The 12,696-nt window shown below is 36.9% G+C and overlaps 1 protein-coding gene across 2 annotated transcripts in view; it reads right to left on the bottom strand.

Annotated features, from left to right (window-relative positions):
• Nucleotides 1–12,696, bottom strand: part of ARHGAP10 (Rho GTPase activating protein 10) — a 138,738-nt gene that overhangs the window by 84,229 nt on the left and 41,813 nt on the right. For both annotated transcript variants that reach the window (XM_072405894.1, XM_072405895.1), the window contains exons 4-5: nt 8,499–8,570; nt 3,026–3,127 (exon numbers count right to left, since the gene is read on the bottom strand). In XM_072405894.1, the coding sequence (XP_072261995.1) occupies nt 3,026–3,127; nt 8,499–8,570 (174 nt within the window). The remainder of the gene's footprint in view (nt 1–3,025; nt 3,128–8,498; nt 8,571–12,696) is intronic.

Below are 12,696 nucleotides of genomic sequence, written 5' to 3'. Positions count from 1 at the left end.
TGCAGCAGGTTTCCAGTAGATGTCCAGGTAGATGTTCAAGCTACCGTCAAGCAAGTGACTACGGTGGGTCTCCAAAACAAAACTGCAGCCAGATGTGGTGACTTTCTTTAATAAAGAAGTAACTATGATAAGTGAGGTGTCAGATGCCTGTCAGGATGACTTAGCATGCCAAAACTCAACGTGGCTATAATTGGCGGCTTACTTTCTGGAGCACTGATGTATGTTTAGAACGCTTTTCAATTTGCTTGTTTATGATGATCGTAAACTGTTCTTTAATCTGCTTGTTTTGTTATCAGGATTTGTCAGCTTGTTGTCAGAGTTATCCTGATGTGCAAAATATTTCAGCAAAGATCTATGTGTTTCAAATGTAAGTTCTAAAGCTGTCACGATCTTTGCCAACCTAAAATAAATAGCAGCATGCATAGTCAAATTACAAACATGGAGATTGACTGCAGGTGCCCAAGCGGGTTAGGATACTGGGCTTTCTCATTTCTTTTTTACACATCTCTAGTAGGCAGTTGGAATTATATCCAGATAACCTTAAATTATATTTTAATCACAACAAGCTGAAAATATATTCGTGAACACAGCATACGTATTGCATATTCTTTTTGTACTGATAGTTTACTAGTTAGGTTTTAAAATATTCTGTAAAAATTTCTGAAAAATCTTTAAAAAATAATAATTTGAAAGGTAAAAATATTAGCATTATTTAAGTGTGTTCAGAAGTCAAAAAGTGACACTGCAACAGGGTATGTGAAGTAGAAAGTCTAAACCTGGTTCCTTGAGTCCCAGTGGTCTTTAAATTTTCAACCACTACAGGCCCATCTCCTTGATAGGATGCTTTTCTGACCAATAATATTATTTTGCAAGCATGAGAAGGCCTTCTGCACCCCTCAATTAAATTTCAAATTTCTTCTCTGCTCCTTTAGGTTTGCCACAGCAGTACCTAAAATGGTTAGTTTTATTAGCTGCACTTTGAACAGCAGTCTGCAGTGAATGGAAGTGTCCCACTGTGAGAAGAACATTTCTTTGATGTACTGGAAGCAAGATATAAACTAAAAGTAGGATGTTTCTCCATGACAGGAGAACAGACTATAACCCCCCCCCCCCCCCACAAAAAAAATACTTTTTACTTATTAGTACAGCTCTCTGTCTCTGAACAGGTTATGACCAAACCATTCTTAATAGCTGCTACCAACAGTCCTGTTCTGTGGTGGATTCTATTGTTTACATTATTTTAGGACAAAGGCAGGTAGTATAGCTTTATGGCAATAAAGAGTTCAGAGATAAGTTTTATTTATGTTATGCCAGCCTGTAATTTAATTAGTCAAATAAATACAAAAATAATACAAATATTAGTGCATTCACTTAATTCTCTACATGTAATATTTTTATTTAAAATGCTACTTTTAGTTGCAAAGGATAACAGGAGTATCTGTAAAAACCCCAAATACTGTACAATGATATGAATTCCTAATGCTGAGGGATAAGCGGAATAGTGGATTCTCTTTTCTCTGGTGGGATGACCCTGTCGGAAAGGTCACAAACACATCCTTTGCTCATGTTCTCATACATTCCTCCTCAGCAGACCTCTTGGAAAAAGCATGCTAATTTGAAAATAACTTCTCTAGAGAATAAAATGAAGGCCAAGAAAAACACAGTGTTTTCAGCTTTGCAGCTAACAAGATAACTTTCTGAGTAACAATTATGCCTAGGGCAAAACTGAACATGTAAAGCTCTAATCAAAAACTTGTACTCGATTTATAACCTGGTTAAACCCTATGCTGAATCCAATGGTCCGTGAACTGCCTCTTGTATTGTCCTTGCCGTGCAACAAGTACATCTAGTTTATATAAGGCTATCAAAGTGTATAAAGGTGCATACTGTAAACATGCATGCAATTATGCAGTCTTTCTCTGCAAAATTAAGGGGGTGCAACAATTGCAGTCACATTAATGACTGAATTTTATTTTGTTGTTGGCCAAATTGTGCATATTAGGTCCCTAAAAAGAATGTTCTCCACCAGGATTGCTATTCAAGTCCAATCTTTTACACTTGCTGGAATAGATGCAGTTAGGCAAGAAGCAGAATATAGACAGGATGTACACAGATTTAAAGAATAGCCCTACCCTGGGCAAGCAATATATAGTCAATTTTTATATCAGTTGCAATGTGGACTCTTTACATTAAAAGCACACAAAAACATTATCAACCTGCATTATCTTGATTTTTAAAAGTGCCTGCTTCAATCTAAAACCTAGGCCAACTTTATCAAATACTGTTGGGACCACAGTAGCTTGTTTCCTATTTCTTGATTGTTGTTTGATCATTAAAAACTGCAAATCTTGTTTTCAGTAAGATCATCTATTCCAGCGGTCGCCAACTAGGGGTCCACAAGAAAACTTTGATGGTCCATGGCTTTGGCCAGAGCCGCTGACCATGTCTCACGTACAGATTGTAGGCTCAGGACGGTCGGTGAGTTATCTCTGGACACAACCCGCCTACTCTCCTATCGCAGGCACCACTCTGGAGGAAGTTTCTTCCCCTTTGAGTGACACATGGCCCCCCGCGCATAGGCAGTCAGGAGTTGGTACATTTATTGTTAAGTAGGTCCGAAAAGGTTACAGACTTAAGCTTCATACATACAATAGATATTTGTTGCCTGGGACGAGTGATCAGTGAAAATCTAGCATGTGACAGCATTGCTTCAGCATTATTTATCAATCCAATAAACGATTATCAGGGACAACCACAGTCATTGCCCATGGAGAATGCAGAAAGGTGACTCCCGGTTCCTCCACCTCTACGAGCAGAACTGCGATGTGTGCACACTGCTCACTAGTTCTAGTCTCATTGGAAATGATCACAAAAGATTATTCCCAGTGGCATAAATTTCACATGTGCACATAACTTTACACCGAGATAGGAACAGCAAGGCACAATTAAAGCAAGGATATTAAGGAAAAAAAACTGTGTTTCTATGTAATAGACAATATAAGTTATAACTGTGCACTAACCATACCTCCTGCAGTTGTGGCTCTTTCTTCTTTGAAGATATGCTTAAATGTTTATCCAGATTGCTGTAGTTCTTTTCAGTTTCTTTATCAAACTTTTTTTTCTCTTCCTACAACAAATATTTTCAAATCTGTATTACGTACATACTTACAAGAACTTACATAAACAATAAAAAGTGAAACTTATTATGGATAAAAAAAATTCTGACCTCCATGTAAGAACATTATAATAAACTTCTGGCAAGTGAAAATCGGACACATGTCATAACTGCACATTTGTTCCAGTTCTATGACTCAAATAAACAAGATTACCAAGACAGCCAGGCAACTGTATTTCAGGAGGTCAGCAATGGCAGCTTACCCCTTTCATGACAGGTTTCCTTTAACAGAAAACCTATATAAAACATACATATGGACCTAGTATCTGAGACCTATGTACATTCTGGTAAATAAAATATTTTAACAACAATTAACAATGTTTTTTTATGTCACCTTTTAAATGCACTAGATCTGTAGTGTTCACAAACAGGACATACATAGGTAGCAATTTGATAGAATATGGTAATAACCCAGCATCTCCGTCTTTAAAGCAAAAATTCCATCAAAAAAATCACACTGTGAAAATGATTTGAAATGTTATGAAAATAAGTTTATTAATAAATTATACAGGAAAAGGAAGCAATTACCTGAATACCTGAGCTCAACTCCCACCGGGTCAGTGATTCCAAAGGTTTTAAAGACAGAGGATCAGAACATCAATCATTTGTGTGTGTTTTTCAAGTCAAACATGGAAGTTGCATAATCTCTCAGTGAAAGGATCTCTAATTTCTAGGCATAACAAATTTGCTCAAACAATCTTTGGATTTTTATCACTCAATATGATCATACATGATTGCTTTTGCTAAATATCTACCATCAATATACGTTTTCAACTCTGTTTAGTGATCTACCATTGCTGATCACTAAACAAGACTGTAAGCTCTTTTGGAGCAGGGTCTTTTTCTCCTGTCATTGTTTGTACTTGTCCATTAGGAAGGTTCATCATTTGTAAACCCTATTTTATTTGCAGTGCTGCCTAATATGTTGGGGCTTTATAAATAAAGTTTAATATAAACAATAGGAACTGAAGACTCCAAGGGCCAATATTATTATCGGTGAAACCAAGGTGTCTCCAGTTCTTCCTCCCGGCTCCATACAACAGAATAGTAGCAGCCCAGCAGTGTGTCTGTACAGCAATCATTTAAATACCAGTCATCCAAAACTACCAATGAGGATTGTTTTAAGCAAGAATTATTAAACATTTGTGTAGGATTCAGTTCTTTTTTTTGTTTCTTTATTGTAGCCTATCTCCCTTTTGAAGATTTACACACCCAGTAGGAACAACAGTCCTAGCATCTGTCAAAGGTGGGATTGGGAGGGATTTTTTCTCACTATGTATGAAAGAACTAACACAAGAAGGGAGGAGAACATCTCCCTAGTAAAACACAGACTGAAATTAAAATCCAGCGCATGGTTTAATAAACCTTTTGTACTCCAAACTATTCTATTTCCAACCTAAAAAATGCTTGTGATTCCACTTAGAACATGCTAGTCATAATAATAAAGAAAAGTATGTCCACATGTAACATGTCGAACAAAAATACTTATCAATATTTCTGTTACTAGGCAAAAGTCAAAACCATGCAGGAAGCTTGCAGATCATCTGGCTGATGGTTCATTTGGAATGTGAAAGTGAAAAGAGAACCATAACGCTTATGACACAACTTTAGAAGAAAGTATTTTTTTCTGTCCTGAGCATATGCATATCATTGTTAAGTTGTCAAAATGTAATGAGCTAGGAAAGACAATGCAAGGTAAAATGATATCAAATGAAAAAGACTAATTAAACAGCAAAAAATTAACTTCAGATTACATTTGGGGGCATGAATTGCCAAAACTTCACTTTCTCAAAATCCTGAATTGTGCAATTTGACTAGGATGTCAAAACAACGTCTAATTTTGGGAACACTATTCAAAAGTTCAATATACCTTTCATATAAATCTCCCAGTTTAATATAGTACTGCACTTGTGTGCGTTAACAGGTTATCAAATTAATAAAAGCACATGATTACCCCACTATATTCTTGAGTTTACTAAGGGTAAAATGTGTCATTTTTATAAAGGTTTATATAAAATACCTTACAAAACTGCAATAATGACACCATCAGTTTTGACAGTAGGTACTGATGCCCATAACAGCCCCTTTGATCCAGAAGCAGCAGTATTCAAAGTGAAACATATTTACAGGTAGCAGTTGTCTATTTCATGCTTATAATTCTAGAGCCATGCTCACAGGACTGCCAAGAAGCACTAAAGGGTTTTGGAACTATTAATACAGCACCACTACCCCATGTCTATTAAAGGTTACCACAATAGTAGCAGTAGTAGTAGTAGTGTCATAAGGTTCTGTTTAAGATGAACGAAGACCTTTATTCTGTTTTTGATAAAACTGTTTTAACACGTTGTATCATTTCACTAAGAGGCTGCTGGTAAGAGATTGTGGATAAGGTTGTGAGAATTTGCACATGGAAATAGTAATTTATTCTTGCCTGAAATATGCTCCTATGTTCCTTCAGCTGTGACCATGCAGCCAGACAATAGCTGATCCACCTCCAAGAGCTCCAAACACAAGTTGTTCTAAAATTCCTTTTTTGGATGAGGACAGGAGGCAGTACCTCACATCCAAGGATAATGCTATGAAAATATTCAACTTAGAAAATATTTCTATCACGATATTTGGAGCTGTGCTGCTATAATCTGGCTGGCTGGGTAATAGCATTATGTAACATACTCCCAAGGCAGACAAAGCAAATGCACAAACTTCATGATAGCATTGTAAGCTTTATGGCATAGACTGCTGCTTTACAGAGCTACTGTACCAGACCTGTATGTCAAGGCATTGTCTCAAACACTTGTTTAAACTGTAATGTAAATCTCCTATCTGCTTGAGGCAACTGCATTAAAACAAAAGAGAGCTACCTAGTTCCTACTGAAAATATAAGAAATAGCAAGGCCCTGCTTACTGTCTAGAATAAATAATCCATGGGGAGAAGTTAGATTATTTAAATACAATGGTTATTAAAAGCTGAAGTCCAATCAATATACAAATGAAACAAGTATGAGAGTTGTTCTTACCACTACACTAATTCAGTAAGCTGCCCGTAAAAAAAGGCCCTCAATCAGTTGATGGACTATACCAACTTCCACAAACATATCCAACACCTGAATCTCTGACCACACAATGAAGCCTTATGCATTGGTCTGAACATGTGCTCGACCAACAGAATGGAGAAAATGTTTGGCTATGTTAAACTAAGCACAAGTGTTGGGGTGAAAAACCAAATAAAAAAAGTTTAAGCCCAAACCAAAAATTCAAGCCCTTCCTAAGAATTAACTGGTAGATGGAAGAATAATGCAGAATTCAAAATTGATCTTTGGGGACTTCTACCGCATACTCAGTTTAGTGTGATCAGCATCCCCTCCATTATGGTTTGGGAGAACTGCCTCCGTAAAAATGAATATACTCCCTAGACATTTGTATTCAGACAATACCAGTGCCCCTTACCTGCAGTGATCTTATGGTTCTTCAAAGCAAGATATTTACAACCATTTGGGGTAACAAAAAAAGGACTTTTGGGGGAGGGGTTCCTAATTTGCACAACTACCATTGGGCTAAAAGATTGCGCAGTTGTCTCAAAGCACATTACCGTTTCTGAGACCTCAGTGCTTGAGCCACAGGGCTTCTTCTGTCTCTTCATAGCAACAGAGGCAATCATGTGGACCTCCCTAAAACGTAGACCTCCTATTCTTTGTACCTAGAAACATATCCTACTTCCTATTCCCTCTGAATCAGATACTACACTTAAGACAAACCTGGGCTCTGCTCTTACCACCTCCCATTACCTTGCTGGCTGATGGATGAACGTCACCCCTACAGATAGCCAGTGTTAGTTAAAGTCACCTGAGATTTACAAATTGCTCATTGTTCAAGGAACCCCTAGCAACATCTGGAGATTGAACCCTGGTTGAGAAACACTTGTTTAGATGGAAGGTTAACAAGGTTTTCTGTAATTTGGTGACCTTGTGATTTCATGTGATTTTGAGATTAAAAACCTGCAATAAAATACAATCTTCAATGTAATAACATTTTTAGATACCTACAGCTTTCTTATTTTGTAAGGTTGAAAATACTCCTGGGACAACCATCATATAGGTCTTTTTCCTTTGGCAGTTCCTGCATGTCAGTCATGAACTCTAGGGGACAAATATCCACAATACACAACATTTGGAAATCACCTCCTACAAAGCTATTATACATGTCCTCCTGGGAACGGGACATAAATAAAACCTGGGACCAGGAGGAGTATAATCTCTCCGAAGTGTCCATTAAGACATCACGGATAGAATTGAACTACAAAACAATGTTAAAATGGTATGTGGTACCAGATAGGCCATTTTGTCTAAATCAACAATCCTCTCCTTTATGCTTCAGGGGCTATGGGCATATGATGGAACATAGGTGGTGTCCTAGAGCTCGGAGCTTTGACCTGATTTCACAAGTCACAAATGTATTACCTCCTATCACTACCTATGGTTCGTTGTTCATCAAACTGTATTTACTACTATACACACATACTTCTTGTTGGATTCAATTTATGTTGCTTGTGCTTATATCACTACAGCAAACTCATGGAAATGGCAACATTTATTTTCAGAAGGGCTCAGTGTTAAACACAACTGGATCATAACGACAAACTCACCTGAATCCTTAACTATAGTCTTGCTATCTTTGATAATACATGGGACCCATGGATGGATTGCTTATCAAAGTAAACTTTCAAATGCTGTAAAACACGGGGCTTTTTTTTTTTTCTTTCCTAGTAATTTGTGCTTTCTAGAGGATATATCTTCCCACAATAAAGACTATCCATTCAATACAGAGGATTGTGTACCCTGTGATTTAAAACTGGTACTGGCCATTATAGGCTGCCAACTGCAAAAGACTACTATCAATTCCCAGTTCTATATTTCTCTAATACTTTTACTAGGCTATATGTTATGGTTGTCCAGAGACATATTTGGAAGTCAATTTATGAAAAACATTGGACAGAGTTTATTTGTTTAATTGCTTGCTAACCCCACTCTTTTTGTACTATTGATTTGCTTTTTGTGTCTTGTTTCTGGAAAACTTTAACTAAAACCATTCAAGCTAAATAAATAAATCAGGATTAGTTTATATTGGATTATTTTGAATTGTATTCAGGATTACAGAGTTGTATTACTTTTGTGAATTTTGAGCAGGACCACAGAAAAAGTTGTTGTACCTTCAGCTTTAATTATTAAAATGTTTAATATACAATTGGATATATAAAAACAGGAAAAAAAGAGAACTTTTTTTTTTCAGTTAACATGAAAACAAAAAGTAATATTTTAAACCATACCTTTACTGCGCCAAGCTGTTCCTTCCGAAATCGCTCCAAGGGCTTAATTAAGGTTTCATTTATGTTCATTGCCTAGTAACAAGAACATTTAAAATGTGATTACAGTGTGGTGGACAACTGTTGGACAAAAAGGTAAATATCATCTCTAAATATTTCTGCTTTCCATCACCTTGGATTGTTACCCAGTCCTGGTGCCGCTATAACGGAAACTAGTAGAGGGCTATACAACTTCAGGTACAAGCATGTAAAAAAGAAAGTACACCCTGCTTCCAATTCTAAGGTTTATGTGTCAGCAAATCATTTTTAAAAAAATCATCTGGTCGTTAGGTTCTAAAAAATTTTAAATCCAAAACAACACACAACAGCTTCCACCCTGTCATTATTTAACAAAAAATAGGTCAAAATGGAGAAGCCATGAGTGAAAAATGAAGTACACTCCATAAATCAAACATTGCTTAATTTCAATGAGGTTTGCAGACAATAGTTTAAGCACAACTCTCTTAGGGTCCAGCTACTGAAATTCGATTGGGTAGATTCCTGGATTTTTTTTGGGCCATTGCAACATCTTGATTTTTTTTTTTTCCCCCCCCCACAGCGATTCTTTTGCGAATTTGCTGGTGTGCTTGAGATTGTTGTCCTTTTGCGTGACCCAGTTTCAGCCCTTCTTTCAGCTGTTGAAGAGACAGTCTCATGTTCGATTCTAAAATACTTTGGCATACAGAAAAGTTCATTGTTAAATCACTGAAAGGTGCCCAGATCTGAACAGTAGAACCCCATGGCATATAAGCCATGACAATGTTGGACACTGCACTGGGTCCTGCCCTGCTCCCACACCAAGCAAAATAATTAAATGGAGCAAGTGAGGATGGGAAATCCAGGGGCCAGAAAGTAGGTGTGCTGTGCTTATGTGTTCTCTCTATAAATGGTATATTTAGGTTCTGTTTAACCATTATTATCATTATTATTAATAAACAGGATTACGCAGCACTGTAACTATGCCCTTCTCCTACCTTCTACATCTTTAGCACAATATGGCCATGCCCACAATTCACCATAGACTGCTACAATATATTTTGTTAGGGGTGCCCAAGGGTACACATTCTGCCTATGAAATAGATGACCAATGTATTATACCATAGTGGTGTACAGTAAGTAGGAAAGAGATCTTCTGGAACTACTCACATCAACCACATTCTTTTATATATTTAGTGTGTGAAAGTAAAATCTATTTCTTTTTTTCATTTGAGAGACTCCAGTAAGAACAATAGTGAGTTGTTGGTACAGTTGTGACACCACCCTATCATAAGAGAATAGAGGTTACATGCAGCATTTCCTTAATCCTAAATTACAGATATACTATTATTAGGCTGTGGGTGCAGGATTACCTAAGGACCCTAACATATTAGTAAGTGAGCTAGTATTTTTCAGGAGCAATTCCAGACAAATTATACATTTTCATACTTTTTTTGACTCAGTTAGCATTTCTTAATTTTCCCTATAACACAGCAATCTACTTTTTGAGATTACAAACCAATTAAAATAGTGTATTCTGCTGTAGTTTGAAATCCATTCTGATCCATTATCACAGCAAAAATCATAAAAAGCAGATCATGAAATCAACAAAATTGTCTTCCCCTTGTGAAATAAATGAGGCCCCAACAAGCAGTAATGATCCACCTGCTTACATATGTATTATAATACTGTTCACTACTATGCAGACAGACAGTAGTCTTATCAGTACAGTATACATGACTTCTATGCAACTTCTAAAACATCCTTAGAAAAGGCCAGATATAAGGCTACCCAGAGGCACAAGTCAGTGCAGTAAAGTACTTGAATTATTCTTGTAATAAATGTTCAAGAAACACACATAAACTTTGGGTTCATTCATCATTGATTTACTGATAAAATGTGCCCAGTAAAAGAAGAGAAAGATTTCTTGGCTATCTCTAGCAGCAGTCCTCCTATGCTTTATATGACATTCACTGAGCGATCTTGTTGGGGTGAATCCTGTTAGGTCAAATCTTGCCTAGATGAATCCTAATACAAGTTGACAAATCAATTCGGATCCTTCAGTTTCCCGGCATGAATTTTAGATTTCATTTTCAATACAGGGACTGCAGTACACGGTTTGGCCACTAATGTTTTCATGGCCCTGTTCTGCAGAAACAGCTGTTAGGTCTTGCTTGATAAACTAAATACATTTTGAGACGTCCCTGCTGCCTGCTCCTTGGAACTCTGCCAGATGTCTGCAGGTGCTGCGAGAGGAAGGTTGGCCTGTGTGTAGAGGGAAGTATAAAAAAAAAATCCAGAGGTTGCCGGATTTTTGATTGTCAACCTGTATTTTTTTTTGAGGTAATGTTTTGGTCAAATCTTGTTCCAGAAGAATACATGCATTTACTTGGCAATAAGTGCTTTCCATGGTACTGAAAATGTTTATACCCAGTTTCAGCATTGGGGGAATAATTGAAAGAAAAATGTAAAAAAAAAAAATAAATAACCTCCAATTAAATAGCCAAACAGCAAGCAGGCTGCTATCCACATGGGGAGTAAGTAGCAAGTTGGGTATTTCAGGAATAGGGGGGGATACATTTTTTTACAATTAAAGCCCAACTAAAACCAAAATTGATCTAAATATAAGCATCTAGTTTTGAACCGGTACTGTGCACAAGAGTGCACACCTATGAGCATTCCAGCAAGTGAGTTACTTTTGATTGAATGATCACTTCTACAACATTTAATATTTAAAAAAATGTAAAGATTTACATTTCACTTACAGCAGCTGACAAAAGCTACTGAAACTAGAAGTTAAAGAGTGAAAATAGAAAAGTCAAATGTTTCTATGTAATTTTGTCTATGGTTTTTACAAAAAATAAAATGTCTATGAAGCTGCTAATGAGTGTGTTACAGGTAGTGATTTACCAGGACTTTTCACTGGGAGACTAGGTAAAACACTATTTTAGATGTCGTTTCAAAAATACAGTTTTCCTGGCTGGCGATCTTCCCTCTTTAATACCTTCTGATCACCGACTCAGGTATACAGCTCAGCTCAGGTGTCCAGCTATTTGCAGCAAACTTGTCACAGTTATCCACATGTTTGTTTAGGGGTGTGGATGACACTTGTACAACTAAAAGTTCAGTTTTATATCCAGGCAAATAGTATTAATAACAAGGTGTTCAGCAGTAGCAGCTTCCTTCATTCCTCAGTATAGGTCCTCCTAAATATACACTATATAGTGCAGGTTCTCACCAAGCAGTGTTACAATAACCTATTTATTTAAATTGTATGTAAAACTACCGGTAATTTTACAAACCTTTGAGTAAAGTAGGGAATGGTTAACAAACCTCTCAGTTTATTTTGTCCCTGTGTCAGGGAGAGTTCCATTTCTGTCTAGTTCCTATAAACAAGAGCCCATATAGGAATAAAAACCTGACATTTACAAACGTGTTTCCACCAAAAAAAAACAAAAAAAAGTCAAAAAATATTTTCTTTTTTCACTATATGGGAGAGTTACCTATAGAGTAATTTCCACTTTTGTGTGGTCACCTGAGAAGGCTAGGAGTCCCCTGCCAGGGCACAAACAGGAAGCACTTGAGGGTTTCCTATTCCTTCCCTGTTAATCAAGCAACAACTAATGAAATGATTTTGTTTGTTTTTAAGGCTATTTTTTCCTAGGGGTGTCCTATCTACTGACATTGGGTATTAAAGACCACAGCTAGACTTCCCACTGGTCACTGTGGAACTGAAAGCAGTATAGTCAGCTGTTCATAACCTATTTTCAGACAACACAGCTATAGCATGTCAGACTTGTAGCAGAGGTGAGAAGTGCAAAAGGACAGTGGGAATCCAATATAAATTGGCTGTAGAAAGACTTGTGCAGCACATATTCAGAATGGGAAAATCTGTAACCTGAAATACCCTACAAGTCTGAGACAACTCGGATGAACAGAGCTGCATTTTGACAGCTGGAGTTCGAGGTTATTTACCTTTGGTGTTCTCGTAGACACCCATATGGTAAACCACAATACTCTAAAATGCTGGTCCAGCATTGTACAAACATCTGTGTCACGCTGTACAAGCTGCACCAATGAGTCAAAGTAAACATTCTCACAGCAATGGATGTACATCTTTCTGTAAAATGCTAAAAGACAGCTGAAGTTTTGCATAGTCTAAATGTTCTTTTAAACAAATCCATTG

This window comes from Pyxicephalus adspersus, chromosome 3 (assembly GCF_032062135.1).
Source record: "Pyxicephalus adspersus chromosome 3, UCB_Pads_2.0, whole genome shotgun sequence".
Classification (NCBI taxonomy): Eukaryota; Metazoa; Chordata; class Amphibia; order Anura; family Pyxicephalidae; genus Pyxicephalus; species Pyxicephalus adspersus.
This window is presented reverse-complemented; position numbering and strand designations above follow the sequence as displayed.